The sequence below is a fragment of the Pezoporus occidentalis genome, unplaced genomic scaffold (genome assembly GCF_034315485.1).
Source record: "Pezoporus occidentalis ecotype Australia unplaced genomic scaffold, CSIRO_AGI_Poc_V1 ctg152, whole genome shotgun sequence".
Taxonomy (NCBI): domain Eukaryota; kingdom Metazoa; phylum Chordata; class Aves; order Psittaciformes; family Psittacidae; genus Pezoporus; species Pezoporus occidentalis.
Genome location: NW_026913339.1, coordinates 818,625 through 834,843, shown reverse-complemented (window position 1 = coordinate 834,843; position 16,219 = coordinate 818,625). Strand labels below are relative to the sequence as shown.

Here is a 16,219-nt window from a genome sequence, read left to right as displayed (position 1 = left end):
AACATGAACATAACTCGTTTCTTGGATTTGGCTTTTTTTTTTTGAATGCCACCAGACTAAAATGCTGAGTTTATACTGCTCCAAAGCCCCTATTTCTGCAGACTCTTTAAATTTTAGAATATTATTTTTTATTATTTATTATTGTGTTCTACAGGCACAGCTTTTATACCTGGTCATAGTGTAGCAAGCCTTCTAGCAGATTTGATAATTTGCCTTTCATTTATGCTTATATCATCCTAGTTAAACTGTATAAAAGAGACCTGAATGCTCCTGTTGCATACACAGAGGAAAGAAACTGTATGCGACCTTCTAATGAATCTCTGAACAATTTTACTATAGTGATCAGGACCACATAAACTGGCAGCCCCAAGAAACTTGTGTAAATTATCTTTCAGAAGACTGCATTTTGCCAAGAGCCTCTCAGTCTCGGGAAAAGTTCAAGTAAGGCTGCGGCTCTATCCAGTGCGCCACACACTATACCCCATCTCCTTTCTCTTTGGCTGTAAGGTATTTTCACTTTGTTCAACCAGTCTAGTGTACTTTCTCGAAATACATTGGTATTTTCACCACAACACAACAAATGCTTCTTAGATCATGCCTGAATGCTTTCTCTATTTTAGCTTCTTTCCACCATGGTCCACTGACAGAGAATGGGTGACCTTACTGGGAAAAGGCTAAGAGATGTTTTGATACTGGCATATGCAAACACAGTGTGTTCAAAGCGTACATGCAATTTATATTTCCAGTAAAGAAGATTTACTGCATTTTACCATGAGAAAATGTATTTAGACTGGATACCAATATTTTATCTTCACTTTACTAGAACAGAATAGATTATACTATTTACTGTAACAGAGATAGATTATAATAAAAGAGTACTTGGTAAGTTTTGTATTTGTAGATGTATTTCAAGTAGTCATTTCCACTCATCTGGATTTGCTCAAGTCCTGCTTTACACTTCTGCCACAAAAACATTATTACATGAACAAGTATTTCTTCATCAGGTTGGATATTCTGGAAAGAAAAAAACAGTGTAACTGTAGAAAGAAGTATGCACATAAACACTGTCAAAACAGTACATAACAGTTTCAAAGTGTTTCAAAGTAAATAAACTATTGTCATATTAAACTTTCCTATTAGGGGTGACAACATTTTGAGAGTTTAATAAATATTTTTTAAGAAGTAATTTCTGGTAGACCACCCAAGCTTTTCTTCTCCCAACAATACAAGTGGGTTTAGAAGTGAATAATTTTGACTATTTTTTTTTATTAAAAGTAACACAGACAAGAAACACAGTGAGATGAAAATTACATGGAAGAGACAAGCAAATTAACTGTGAAATGTTATAATAGTCAGTACATTCTGGGGAAACTAAGTAATATAATTTAACAGGTTCGTTCTTTTTATTATAGTATTTCTTTTATTACAGTATTTAAATATTTGGAGAAGAAGATCTAAATTAGGAGGTTTCATTTTGCACATACAGAGTACTTCCATGACTGGTTGGTGCATCTCCAACAAAGGAGCAGTGATGAAAAACTTAAAAAACTAGAGAAAAGGTTGGAGTGCAATATGTTACAATGGAAAAATGTTAAAACACATCTGTACCTTGTGAAGAGAATATTTAACAAAGTCAAAACTCTATTCAATTAACCTGACAACACATTTTAAAAGGCAATAGTGTCCTTCTACACTTTGTTGTAGATCAAGGGAGATCAAGGATCAGTGCACATTTTAACACCATTAATATCAGAGTTGGACTAGCATCTCAGGTGGAATGAAACTCAAGCCTGCTATATCCTCACTAATGTGCGTATAAGATTTCAGCAATATTGTTATTGAGAAGTGGGGGAGAAAAAGACTGAAGAAAAAGTAAATCAAGATGGCTTTTGCCACTCATTTGGTGGCAGCAAGCTGTTAATTCCCTCAGCTATATCATCTAACTTCACCATCAGTGAATTCTCTGTTAATCAGGGGAGAATTTCTCTTTCTTTCCTGGGCAGATTAGGTAGCAAGGTGATTTGTGAAAAAGTGTAGGTGAATTAGGAGAGTTTAAATCCAGGTAACCTGCCACCATGATACAGTGGTCATGTAAAACTAATGAGAAATCAGTCTATCTAAAGGTATAACTACCTCACAGGCAAGATATTTTGACTAAAAATAATATCCTACAGCTAAAAATGTATGTGCCCCAATTATACACTGGAGCAATATTCAAATTACGTAAAAAAATTTTTGCAGTTAAGGCATACAACATGTTAGCAGAATAGGCTTTTTTCTAAGGAAAAAAATGCAACAGTTTTTTGGGTCACAAAGTAATTTTATGTAAATGCTAGAGGAGACATTGTGCTATATTTTTTTTTCCCCTCACAGTAGCAATTAAGGAAAATCTCAGTTTGAACAAGTAAGCTAAAAGTGGTTACTCTGGGAATAAACCATCAGATATATAACGGGATTATTCCTTAGCGGACACTTCGGCACAGAAAGTCCCACTCTCTACGGTTTGGTTGTTGCTACTGCTTGTTTGTTTGTTTGCAGTGAGAATTTACCTTAAATTGCTGGCATACTGCTCTGGAAAAAAATATCATTCCTCAGGGTAAGTGCTCCCATTTCTACAAATATTGCAGAAGTGTTTTCAACAGATGAGTATATTTGCCCTCCTAAATCTAATATACTTTTAAAAATTTAATCTCTGCTTGATTAGCTGAAATGTGCAATTAGCCCTATGGCCTGCCAAAGAGATTTAATCTCTCTTAAGCATTTTTAAAGTAGCCTGATTACATATCACTGATTTAAAAAAAAAAAAAAAAAAAATTGAAACTACTATTTTAAAACAAAAGCAAAACCACAAATAGATTGAATTTCATAAATTGGGGTTTTTTTTCATTTTTCATATTCTTGCAATTTGTTAACCATGCAACTGGTTCCTTTGGTCTTTGATTATGTGCATCCATTAGAGATTAAGTGATTCATTGAGAAGAAATGTCTCTAATTCTGTTATTACCTGCTTAGATGTGGAGACACAGGAAAATAGGGTTGTTGCCAAAGTGATAAGATCATGAGAAGGCTCTCCAGGCTTTAAGGAACTCCCTATACTCAATGTTTATTAAAAAAGGAAGAAAGGAAGGTAAGATGTTATTTCTATTTACAAACCTATGCTTGAAAACATGAGTGAATTGACTTACGAATTTATGCCAGCAGATAATGTAGTCTAAGAAACAGTAAATACAAACAGGACAAATATTCCCAAGCTGATTCACTTTTGTGAAAAGTATGCATTTCTACTTTTGGAAAGAGAAAGATTTTGAGATATTTGCAGGTTTTTGGAACGTCATAAATTAAACTACAGTTGTTTTAAAAAGTTTTTCTTGCTTCAGTGTAAAGAAATTTTACATAAATGAAGTGTAGGAACATAGAAATGAAAGTCAAAATGTTTACTTCACTTTTTTTCCTGAAAACCTTTCTGGAAACATCCATTCATTTTACATCTTTGCATAGAACTTGATGTATGTTTAACATGCATCCTGCATTTTCATACTTGAAGGAAATGGTATGAAGTCATGATTTGGCAAAAGAAAACTGGAGAGAATTCAATAGTGGCAGTTTCTCAATTGATTTTTTTTTTTTTTTTGGTCATAGAATACTGCAGGCAGCATATTACATAGTTATTAAATAATAAACAAAATCTCTTGCAACAAAAATATTTGAAATGAAAACACAGCTGAACAACACTCACCCGTAAATGTTTGCTTCTTTTCAGAATGATCAGACATCTTAGCTTCTTTGGTATTACTTTCACTAACAGAAAAACCACGCTTAAATTTTCTTGGAAATCGTAAAGATTGCATCAGTGTAAGAAGTTTGAGCTCCATTTCAGCTTTTTTCCATGTTGGATCATCTTGAGCCTAATTGAGAAGGAAAAAAAATAAAACAACCCACAAGCCTCCCCCACCCCCCAAAAAAAAACACAAAAAAATCCAGTAGAAATTTGTCTTAAAAATATGTACTTGGAATACTCTTCCTTACCCTGATAGGAAAAGACTACATACGGAATGTCTAAATAGCATCCATATTACCTGAAGAAAATTAACAACAAATTCAATAGCAGAAGCAAACACGTCCCATTTTTCATAGCTGTAAGCCAGTTTTATGAATTTCACAGCAGCATCTCCAGACACCCCATTTTCTCCTGCAGTGATGACAAAAATATTTTATCTGGATTTTATATATACATATAAGTGTATATATGTATGTGTATATATGTGTGTATATATATACACACACTGTGGAGTTTCATTTAAGTTTAATTTAATTTAATAGTTTGGGCATTGATAAATACAAAGATGAAACTCCACATGTTTTTGAACAGTCAGCATAATCTTGAAGGATGTTTTAATAGCTCTACAAGATACAACCGCTTTATTATTTTGCTGCAACACCTATGCTTTAATGATGCATCTGCAATGTCCTGCTACATTACAAAGAGGTTGTACTATTATTGATATTAATGTACCTGTAGAGAGAACATCAAGATCTAGTTCTTTCTGTTGCAGGAGAGCTTGAAACTTGGCTATCACCCCATAATGACCCTTCTTACCAGAAATCTAGTTTTAAAAAGATGCATAGAAAAATGAACAATTTCTTGGGAGATAGGTGAGCATTTCTCATTACTGTATCAGAAAAAGTGCATGTGCACATAGGAAGTCTATTTTCTTACTCTTCAGGTTTATCCAAGCCATGGTAAAGCAGAAAAGAGATTTCCTCATCCTTGGAACTCTAAGCATGTGTCCTAGCTAATATATTCATCAGGGTTCTGCATTCCTAAGAATATGCCACAGTCATTGTCATATCACCTGGGCACATTGTCACTTGGCTAACAGACATTAACAGTATTAACTTAGTAACAGGCAGCTGTTATTTTCCAAAGCAACGTAATGATCAGTCCAAGGATCTCAACAAGCTTACAACAGTCCTTCTGTTTACTGCATCCCACTTCTTTTCCATAAAATGTACCAGGACATCATCACAGAATTTGGCCTTTGAATGATTGCTTAGGGGCATTAACATTTCTAGATGAACTGTTATGCTGAGCATTATGTGATTACAATGTCCATATATTAATGTACGTTACTTAAAAAATACTTGTGTTAAGAAAATCATAATGACACCTGTACATAATCCGTTTTGAATGTCTTAACATTATGCATATAAACAGGCATATCTCATGCAAAGAGGACAGTATTTTGCATTCCCTTTATGCATAGAACTGATACTAACATGAAAATTAACTCTGCTCACCAAGTGTTTGCATCATTAGGTACAGAATCCATTAACAATTCAAAGCTGGTTTACCTGTTAGTATCAGCTGCAGAAGGGTTGATGATGCATTAATTATACCAAAATTACTTCCTTGAACACCAGTACCGGTCACTCCACCTTTAATTTAGACAATCATTAAATCAGTTTATACTGTATTTAATTTGTTAGATTGCAATTATCCAGTAATCATATCAAGAAAATACAATTCTGAAGTGTACTTAGTTCTCTATATGTTCTTTTATCAACAAAATATCCCTATACCTATGGCTATATTCAGTCCAGAGCTGAGTAAAAAAAAGTTTAGAAGGAATCGCCGCATCCAGTGTTTTTCTCAAGTTTTGAAATCTAACTTTGAGTGATTTTGGGGGGGAAAAAAAAACCAAAAAACAATATGAAACACCATAGTATGTTGATTTTGCCTGGCTTTCAGACTCCCTCCTAGCTGCTCTCTTACTCCCCCTCCTCAACAGGATAGGAGGATAAAAAAGGTGGAAAAGATTCAGATACAGACAGTTTAATATGTAAAGCAAAAACTGCACAAGCAAAGCAAAAAAAGAAATTTATTCACTATTTCCCATAGGTAGGCAAATATCCAGCCACTTCCTGGAAAGCACGTACTCAGGATGTCTAGCAGTTGCTTGGGAAGACAAACACCATAACCACTAATGTCCTCCCCCAACCTCTCCCTTAGCCCCAGGTTTTACTGCTGAGCATAATGTCATATAGTATGGAATAGCCATTCGGTGAATTCAGGTAAGCTGTACTGGCTGTGTCCTTTCCCAGCCTCATGCACACCCCCTGTGCACTCGTCTTTGTGGGGAGGAGGGTTTGAGAGGCACAGCTCAGCATAGCCAAAACCCTGGTGCGTTATCAGTGCTGTTTTAGACACAAATGCAAAGCACAGCACTGTGTGGGCTGCTGTGAAGAAAGTTAATTCCATTGTATTCAGAAAAAATAGGAAAAAAATAGTATAGATTTTTACTGCTATAATAGATAACAGAGATCAATCCAGATTTTTATCTTAAATTTTGTGAGGATAAGAAAGATTGCCTGCTTTTACAGGTGCTACGGTTAAAAATGAAATACATGCCTTTAGGCAAGCTCTTTATTTTACACCAAAGAAAAAAAAAAATAAACAAAATGGAGGTCTGGGCTCCTCACCGAAATCCTTTACACCCTTTTAGCTACCATATGCCATTACCTGAGAGGATTTCCAGGCCTGCAAAAAACAGCTCTGCAATGACTTCACGAATTCCAATTTCATCTGGAAGAGGTGGAACAGGGTGACACACACCCCTGCTACTATCAGACAGAGCTTCGAGGATGGCAAGGAACTGAGCTGCAACACCATCAAACATTTCTGTCAGCAGCTGTTCAGTTGTAGTGCGAGGCCATGACAACTAAGTAAGAAAAGGTAAGTAAGGCTTGTAATATCTCAACTGAGTTACAATAGAGCAAGACTTCTTTCAAAACAGTTTGCCACCAGAAATTAAGTACACATTTAAAACAGAAAATAATATGCTGTAAAACATATTGTTGTTATGAATTTCATTCTTCAAAGGCACAGCAAAGACTCATGCTGAGTGGGTCCAGTACTTAAGAAGTGCCTTAATTTCATAGCAACCAGATGCAGTGATGCATGACATTTTACTTCAATAACAATTCAGTAGAAAATATGAGTGAGAGTATTAAGGCCATGTCGCATAAAGCCACCTAGATCTCTCCTTATAATGACACAGACTTGGCCACAAAGAGCCACATTCAACACAGAAAATCAGAGAAATATTAGGATGCTCAGCACTGCAGTGCAAACAAAGCACTCTCATATTCCCCAACTTGCACATTTCAAACAGCATAATATAAAAATACAGAGCAAAACACACAAAAATATATTTGCACTATTGACAGCTAAGAAATCAATGACCTATATAAGAAAATATTTTAAAATTTTATTTCAGTGCTCTGTTTACATGGTTATCAAACCAGTAGCAGACATAAGTAAGTCAGAGATACAGCACTTTAAAAGGCTGCTCATAATCCATCAACATTTCATTTGGTGCTTTCCTAAATAAAAACACTTTAGATCGTTTGCTAGGCACATTTAACTAAACAAAAATTTGGCGATTTCCTTCTTTCCACATCCCTTACTTTGGCTTCCAAATTAATACTTACAGGCAAGCTCAGATGTGTACCTGATGAAAAAAGACCGGTCTATTTAATATCTAACAGCATTTAGAGTATAAAAGCCAACAGGTTATTTTTGTTTTCAAATAACTTCTATATAAGTGAGCACCATTAATATAAATATATGTATATAGTTATATATAGTTATATAACTATCTGTCTTTTCCAAAGAAGGAAGAAATATTTCTGCTGAGAGTAAAATGAAACACAAAAGATAGTTAATATCGTATACTGATGAAGCAGCTTATCCTGGAAACCATTTTGATGCACATGAAGGACAACAAAAGTGTCAGAAGTAGGCAGCATGGATTCACAAAGGGAAAGTCTTACTTGACCTGCTTGATACACTTCCATGTTGGAAATCACCTGCCTGATAGACCTGGGGAAAACAGTGAATGTTGTCTACCTACATTTCAGTAAGGCCTTTGACAGTGTCTCCATAGCCCTCAGCAAGTTTACAGATGACACAAAACTGGGAGGAGTGGCTGATATACCAGAGGATCATGCTGCCAACCAAAGAGACCTCAACAGCTTGATAGGAACCTTACGTCATTCAGTAAGGAGAAACACAAAGTCCTGCACCTGGGAAGGAACAAACCCATGCACCAGTACCTGCAGGAGTACCAGTACCCAGATGGAAAGCAGCTTGGCAGAAAAAGTCTTAGAAGTCCTGCTGGACACCAGGTTGAACATAAGCCAGCAATGTGCTTTTGTAGTAAGGAAGGCTGACAGTACCCTGGCCTGCATTAGGCAAAGTATGGATAGCAGGTCAAGGCAGGGGATCCTTCACCTCTACTGGTGAGGGCACACCTCAACTACTGTGCCCAGTTTTGGGGCCCCTAGTACAAGAGAGACCTGGACATACTGAAGAGAGTCCAGCAAAAGGCCCTGAAGATATTTAAGGAACCAGAAAGAATCTGTACTATGAGGAAAGGCTGAGAGAGCTGGGACTGTTCAACCTGGAGAAGACAAGGCTCAGGGGGATTTCCTCAATGTATATAAATACCGGGAGGGAGTGTGCAAAGAAGACAGAGACAAGCTCTTTTCAGTGGGGCCCAGTGGCAAGGCCAGAGGCAACGGGCAAAACTGAAATGTTTGAGGTTCCTTTTAAAGAGCAGGAAACATATTTTCACTTTGAGGGTGACCAAGCACTGGCAGAGGTTACCCAGAAAGTTTGTGAAGTCTCCATCCTTGGAGATATTCAGAAGTCAACTGGGTGCAGTGCTGGACAACTGGCTCTACGTGGCCCTGCTTTAGCAGAGGGGCTGGACCAGATGACCTCCAGAGTTCCCTTCCAACCCCAGCCATTCTGTGATGCTCATTTTCCTAGCAAAATAACTTCAAACCAAATTTTCAAGATTTTTCTAAATAAATCTTATAATGATGTTTGCAGACTAGAAAATTTCAATGCAAACGATACTTTTTTTTAAATAATTTGTGTCATTGTATTCAAAATATCTTTTTCCCCACACTGCAGATTTTTATTTTCTGAGCCCAATCTAGTAATCAGATGTATGCAAGCAGAAAGCAATATATATCACATATGATTCAGGCTAAAAACAGGTTGCAGGTTTTGTTTAAATACCTTTGTTAAAGGCAGAATTACATGAATTTAATTACATTAATTACAGAATTAATTTACTACTAAAAATATTTTTGTATAAACATTTTCTTTCATGTTTAGAAAACAAACATATCGATGCTGAAGAACCTCAAAGTGAAAGCAAACAAGCTAAATAGACTAGCTTATTTCCATTTTTCAAGGTGATTTAAATACAAAAACAAATTCTACTGCATACATACTAGAAGACAAGGAAGAGCTTGTCTAGCTCCTTGCTAGTCTATGCATAATGTGCTCTGCAACATGCTGGACTGAGCTCTAAATACAGCTGTTCTACCTGTTAGAGTAGAGAGAATGTCTCCTTCACAGGTTGACCACCTGAGAAGGAGAAAAAAGATGCATAACTGCTAAACACTTCTATTATATATTTCCCAAAGCATAGAGGTGGTGACCACATTGGGAACATAAGCCAGATCAGTTTCATGATCAATGATTCTATTGTATCACAAGTTATTACGATAAAGTACAATGAGACAAGAACCTTAGCCCAAGCTCCCCACTTGATAAACACTAACACAGCAAATACCGACTGTAAGTAAGGTACGGTATGCTGAAACTGTGAGATCAAGAGAAACAACTTCGGGGGGGGGAGGGGGGCAGGGGGAGGGGGAAGAGGGACGGGAGTGAGCAAGAGAGCTGCGTGGTTCTGATTTAAAGCCTGGGCTTAAACCACGACAGTTCTTGTTGGTGCCCAGTGTGGGGCTCGAAGGGTTGAGATAACGACAGATGTGTCTAACCGTATTTGTGATAAGCATTCATTGTTTCGGATTAATAGTCACTCGTCACAATGATGATTTATTGGCTGTCAAAGTTGTTTCTCTTGATCTCACAAGGATCAAGAACCCAAAACAAACTTCAGTATAATTTTACTATTAACCATAAGCAGTTCAAGTAAGCAATCTCAGATGCTTCTGTTAAGTCATTCTAATACAGCCAATTTTCTTTTTAAAAAAACAACATAATATAGACTAATGGCAAAGAAATAATTATTTAAAGCGGTACCAATATTAAACAATTATTTAAGACAGAAAATACATCATTCTTATTTAAAATTATTTGTCTTTTACTGTACCTAGTGCAGTACATGTTTTTATAAAGTATTTTATAAACAAATTCAATAATTATGAACAGACACCCCCCCACCCTCCCCCAGATTTAACATATTCATTCTGACATTCTGAATGTCTGAATCTTTTCTAGCATCAGATAAACTGTTGCAAATATATCACTTTTCAGCATCATTTCCTTTTGTATCTAAAAAAAAAATGCAAAGAGATTCCTCAATTTTGCCATTGTATTATGAGGTACATATGTAATGGATCTGTATCTACATCATAAGAATTAAAGAATAATGGAAGTCCTTTCAAAGGAAACCTTGTGACACTTGAGGAAGTAGTTCTACTGGGAGAAGTGCCAAGCTCTGCATCTGGGGAGGAATGCAACTGTACACATTGGAAATCAACTTTCAGAGTAACAGCAGTACGAAAAAAAGACCTGGTTGTTAAACTTGAGCCAGCAGTGTCTTGTCAAGAAGAACACAAAGTGCATAGGTTACACTAGGAGAAGTGTACAGCACACTGAGAAGTTATTTTCTTCCCTTTCTTGGAACTCATGAAGATCCACCTAGAGTACTATGTATGCTTTCAGGCTTCTCTGTGTAACAGGGATGTCAAGAAACAGGGTCCCATGGAAATCCATGCAGATACCAAAATGATTAGGGGCACAAAATGTAAAAGAATAGGTTGAGGAAGCCTTAGCTGGCAAAGAGAAGGCTCATGGGTGACCTAATAGTTATTCACAACTACTTGAAAAAGACTTGGTAAAGAAGCCAAACTCTTTTCTGAGTAGAAAGCGATAGTATAACAGGTAGTAATGGCCACGCTTTCAACTGGACTAGATGAGTTCAATTCACTACTCCGAAAGCACTAGGAATGTCTTACAGATTGGGCAATGGGAAAAGTGTGTTAATTGGGAGGGTAGGGCGGTACTGGAAAAGGTTATCTAGACTGATTAGGGAAGCTCCTTCATTCAAGGTTGTGAAGATTGTTTGATCTATCTTGGCAAAAGTCATGCTTCAAATCAGAAGCTGGACTAAATGACTTCCAGAAGTCCCATGCAGCCAATATCTTTAGACCTATGATACTGCAACAGTAATTCTTCATAACATATTGTTTGCAAAATAAAATAATTTACTACATGAAACCAAACTATCTATAGTTAATCACCATCAGCTAACAGCATTACACAGAATAATGCTTTTTATGACAAGATGGTGTCACAAAGAGATCACAATCTTTTGCTTGCCCGGGTGCAAAGCATCCCAATCAGCAGGCAATGTTACTCAGTGAAAGAATGTGGGTTTGGGAGCTTGCTGATTAGCACTTTCAGTCACTTCTCTCTGTCAGCTTCCTATAGAAAACTGCAGGAATTAAATTTATTTAAATCACATTTGCAAATAGTAGGAAAGAAGAACAACCTTCTGCCTATCACAAAGGGCACAACTGCTCAGACAGAAGCATCCCCTTTGGCACAATAAAATCAAAATGAAAACTTTCTATTCCATCTTTACAGTCCTGAATCTAGGAAGGGTCTTAAATCCAAAAGACTTATAAACCTATAACCAAAAATGGATCATACAATCTAAGTAACATGCACAATCATTACAAATCCACATATGCTCTGCCAGCATAATGGCATAAAGATCATTGTTGTAGCTGATAGTCGCGGTGGTGATTTGTTGCTGGAAACTTCCAAAGTCTGATATACCACTCACTGGGAGTGAGTGAACAAGCTACCTGACTGGGTTTAAACCACGACAAAGTAACATGCACAATCATTACAAACCCACATAGTAGCATAATGGCATAAAGATAAACTCAACTTCCAAAGTCTGATATACTAAAGCTTGCATGCTGACCGAAAAAAGGGACAATGTACTCACAAAAAGCACAATAGCTTTTTTTTTTTTTCATATGGGCTGTAAAGAATAAAAGGAAAGAGTGAAATTCGAAGAAATTCATTACTTCCTTAAAGGTCTACTCCATATCCTCGATGCCTTTCTCTAATTCATGGTAACCTGCAGAAAAGTAGTCTTCAATCTCTCAAGACTTAAGGGACTTCCCAATGTAAGCACAGAAAACTTTGAAAACATGGTTAACTTTTTTTCAAAGTACCCCTTTATCTACACAGTAATTTAGCAGAGCAGGATAAACTTAGGACTGCACACACTTGGTAAGAATTTGAACAATATTTCTCTTATTTTTAGTACTAAAATAGTTGATAATTATGGTTGAAAAGCTAGGAAAAATCAGTATTTTCCAAAGTAGTAATTACTTCATATTCCCTTTTTTCTAGTTTGTTCTGAATTTTAATAATAAATTATGTTAACTATGATATTGAAAGAGTAAAACTTTCTCCTTGTGAGTAACATCATTTGTGTTAAGCAAAATGGTATCACATATTCATCACATGCAAATAGTAAACACAGAGATAATTATACAAAATGTTAGACTTACGTTTTGTGTTTCTTTCAGGGTAACTCTTAACTTAGGTCGAAAGTCAGTTTTTTGCTTTCTTCTGGGTTCATATACTGCTCTCTTGAATATCATTACTGACATCTGACATAAAGGGAGAAGTAAGTAAATAACTGTGTTATGTGTTCTGTTCATATAGATTGTAACTACTCTACCTGTTTATAATGAATTGAAGAATGATACCTTTACAGTGGCCTCTCTAAAAATCTTGTTTGTTTCTGAATTTTCCAGCGAAGAACTGAGAACTTCCAGTTGCTTCAGTTCATCAATTTTGATGAGACCACGCCGAGCAAATATCTGTCCAAAATGTTAGGGAAAAAAACCCAAACAATTCTACTTTCATATTCTGTATGCCAGTATTTAATTTTAGAATCATAGAATCATAGAATAGTCAGGGTTGGAAAAGACCTTAAGATCCTCTAGTTCCAACCCCCCTACCATCTCATTCTTGAATTCAGACAGCTGAAAATTGCTGCAGTGAAAGCCAGGTCATGAACAACAACTGAAAAAAAAAAAACAAAACAAAACAAAAACCTTTGTAAAACACCTTTTGTATGTATTCATGAGGGCTGGCAACTACTTAATGCTAGAAATCTATGAGTATGATTATATTAAAGAGTGCTGTTGCATTTAACTTTGAAATGATTACTCATTGCTTCACTAAGGGGAAATCCTGCCTGACCAATTTGGTGGCCTTCTATGACGGGGCTACGGAACTGATGGACAGGGGTAGAGCAGCTGATGTCATCTACCTGGACTTGTGCAAAGCATTCAAAGCTGTCCCATATGACATCCTTGTCTCTAAATTGGAGAGACATCAATTTGATGGATGGACCACTCGGTGGATAAAGAACTGGCTGGATGGCCGCACACAAAGAGTTGTGGTCAATGGCTCAGTGTACAGCTGGAGACCACTAACGAGTGGTGTCTCTCAGGGATCGGTGTTGGGACCAGTCTTGTTCAACACCTTTGTCCGTGACATGGACAGTGGGATTGAGTGCGCCCTCAGCAAGTTTGCCAATGTCACCAAGCTGTGTGGTTCGGTTGATACCCTGGAGGGAAGGAATGCCATCCAGAGGGACCTTGACACACTTGTGAGGTGGGCTGATGCCAACTTCATGAAGTGAAACCATGCCAAGTGCAAAGTCCTACACCTGGGTCGCAGCAATCCCAGGCACAGCTACAGGTTGGGCAGAGAAGAGATTCAGAGCAGCCCTGTGGAGAAGGACTTGGGGGTGTTGGTTGATGAGAAAATGAACATGAGCCAGCTTCAGTGTGCACTTGAAGCCCAGAAAGCCAACCATATCCTGGGCTGCATCAAAAGGAATGTAACCCACAGGTCCAAGGAGGTGATCCTGCCCCTTTACTCTGCTCTTGTGAGACCTCACCTGGAGTATTGTGTGCAGTTCTGGTGTCCTCAACATAAAAAGGACATGGAACTGTTGGAACAAGTCCAGAGGAGGGCCACGAGGATGATCAGGGGAGTGGAGCACCTCCCGTGTGAAGATAGGCTGAGAAAGTTGGGACTGTTCAGCCTGGAGAAGAGAAGGCTGCGTGGATACCCCATAGCAGCCCTCCAGTATATGAAGGGGGGATATAGGGATGCTGGGGATGTTCATTAGGGACTGTAGTGATAGGACAAGGAGTAATGGGTTCAAACTTAAACAGCGGAAGTATAGACTGGATATAAGGAAGAAGTTCTTTACTGTAAGGGTGGTGAGGCACTGGAATGGGTTGCCCAGGGAAGTTGTGAATGCTCCATCCCTGGCGGTGTTCAAGGCCAGGTTGGACAAAGCCTTGGGTGACATGGTTTAGTGTGAGGTGTCCCTGCCCATGGCAGGGGGGTTGGAACTAGATGATCTTAAGGTCCTTTCCAACCCTAACTATTCTATAATTCTATGATTTACATGTGGAAACACACCTTCACTAAGCAGTTAAATTTCGGAACACAGGCAGAACTCTAAATTCATATTATATGACAAGAGCAGGAATATTTAAATGAATATTCATTTCCCATTTGATTGCATCTGAAATGCTACATATGGTAAATCAAGATACCTCTCCATGGATGCTGTCTTGACAATCAAAATAACACTGAGAAACTGCAGTATATAGGGTGGTTCTCCACGTCAAATAATGCATAGATAAGAGCGCAATGGATGATTCCATACATACACTGGCCCACAGTAAGTATTCCAGGACCTGTATTGAAGAAATCCAGTTTCAAACTGAATGCATGTTAACCTATATAAATACACTTCCTATTACTAAAGGACACATAAAAAGACTTATCTCACGTGGTGGGACAAATTAAAAGGGAGAAAAAAAAAAATCACAGAAATTGTATTAATTTAAACATGTTTTGTTGACTACAAAAAATTCCTCCTGCAATCCTCCTTAGTCCTAAATTAAGTCAACATACAGGTTTTCTTTTTGTCCTAAATTAAAGAATCTGAAATACCTACAATCGATCCACCTGTTTCATGTATAGCAAAAGCCTGAAAACATAAAAGGAGGTGCTAAATCACTTCTGATTTCAATATAATACATTCAAAGACAAAAAAACATACATCCTTCCTGCTCAATGAAAGACTAATATAATAACAGATAAGAAAATTTCCTGGATTAAGGCCTAGTCAAACTGTGCTCAAGTTTTAGGAGAAGAAAGTACAGCTAAGACAAACAAAAATTACACTCACAGTTTAAAAAAAAAAAAAAAAAAGGGTAGGGGGAAGGGAAAGGTCATTTTTATCAAGTATTTACAACTAAAAATCTAGCCACCAGGTGTCAGTACATTTCCACATTGTAAGAAACAAAAGACCAATTCTTGGGATTTGATGCAGAACACTGAAACATATCCCATCTCAGCAAGATATTATGCTGGACTCCATTCCACAGCTGAGAAAGGAACAGAGTCATGAAGGCATGAGGGCTTAAAAAGCAGCCATTTTGCAGGCGATGAAGTGCTACTATTGACAATGACAATGAAATAGAAAAAGGGTACAGTGTTATGCAAAATACAGGTGCATTTTATTTTGCCATACCTTAGCAGACTGACCTATCATCATCAAATGTCTGCATATGGTGTAAATCTGAACAGTACCTGCAAAATCAAAATTAATAAAACCTAGGTAAATTCTATAATCCTACATGAAACTGTTCTGCTAACAAACTGAAACTTTTTTTTTTAATATCTGAGTTGTTATTTCCAGAGGCTAAAAAATAAACTAATTATTTTTCTATAATGACTTTTAAATTAGAGAAGATGAAGGCATTAAATTCTTGGATGATATTAGCTTAAAAAGTACCTACACAATGAAGTAGTATGATTAAAGAATGAAATCTTAAACATGCACTCTAGCATGTTTTTGTTAAGTAACTGATAGAGAGAAAAATCTTATTTTTATATCCAAATGCCAGGCTCTTGTTAAAAAAAACTATTACCTCTCTTCACAGACCTTACCTTACATGATTCTTTTAAGTCTGTCATGGCACTGTCCTGGCAGACACCACCACTATTATGTGATATTAAGTATGATTGTCAAATGAAGAAAATTGATTG

General features: G+C 37.0%; 1 protein-coding gene across 1 annotated transcript in view; it reads right to left on the bottom strand.

The window, feature by feature from the left end:
- Positions 1-16,219, bottom strand: part of CFAP54 (cilia and flagella associated protein 54) — a 114,487-nt gene that overhangs the window by 84,663 nt on the left and 13,605 nt on the right. The window contains exons 5-14 of the mRNA XM_062611329.1: positions 15,702-15,760; positions 14,716-14,859; positions 12,841-12,954; positions 12,640-12,741; positions 6,521-6,719; positions 5,353-5,436; positions 4,077-4,189; positions 3,737-3,905; positions 3,005-3,090; positions 880-1,014 (exon numbers count right to left, since the gene is read on the bottom strand). Coding sequence (XP_062467313.1) covers positions 880-1,014; positions 3,005-3,090; positions 3,737-3,905; positions 4,077-4,189; positions 5,353-5,436; positions 6,521-6,719; positions 12,640-12,741; positions 12,841-12,954; positions 14,716-14,859; positions 15,702-15,760 — 1,205 coding nt within the window. The remainder of the gene's footprint in view (positions 1-879; positions 1,015-3,004; positions 3,091-3,736; positions 3,906-4,076; positions 4,190-5,352; positions 5,437-6,520; positions 6,720-12,639; positions 12,742-12,840; positions 12,955-14,715; positions 14,860-15,701; positions 15,761-16,219) is intronic.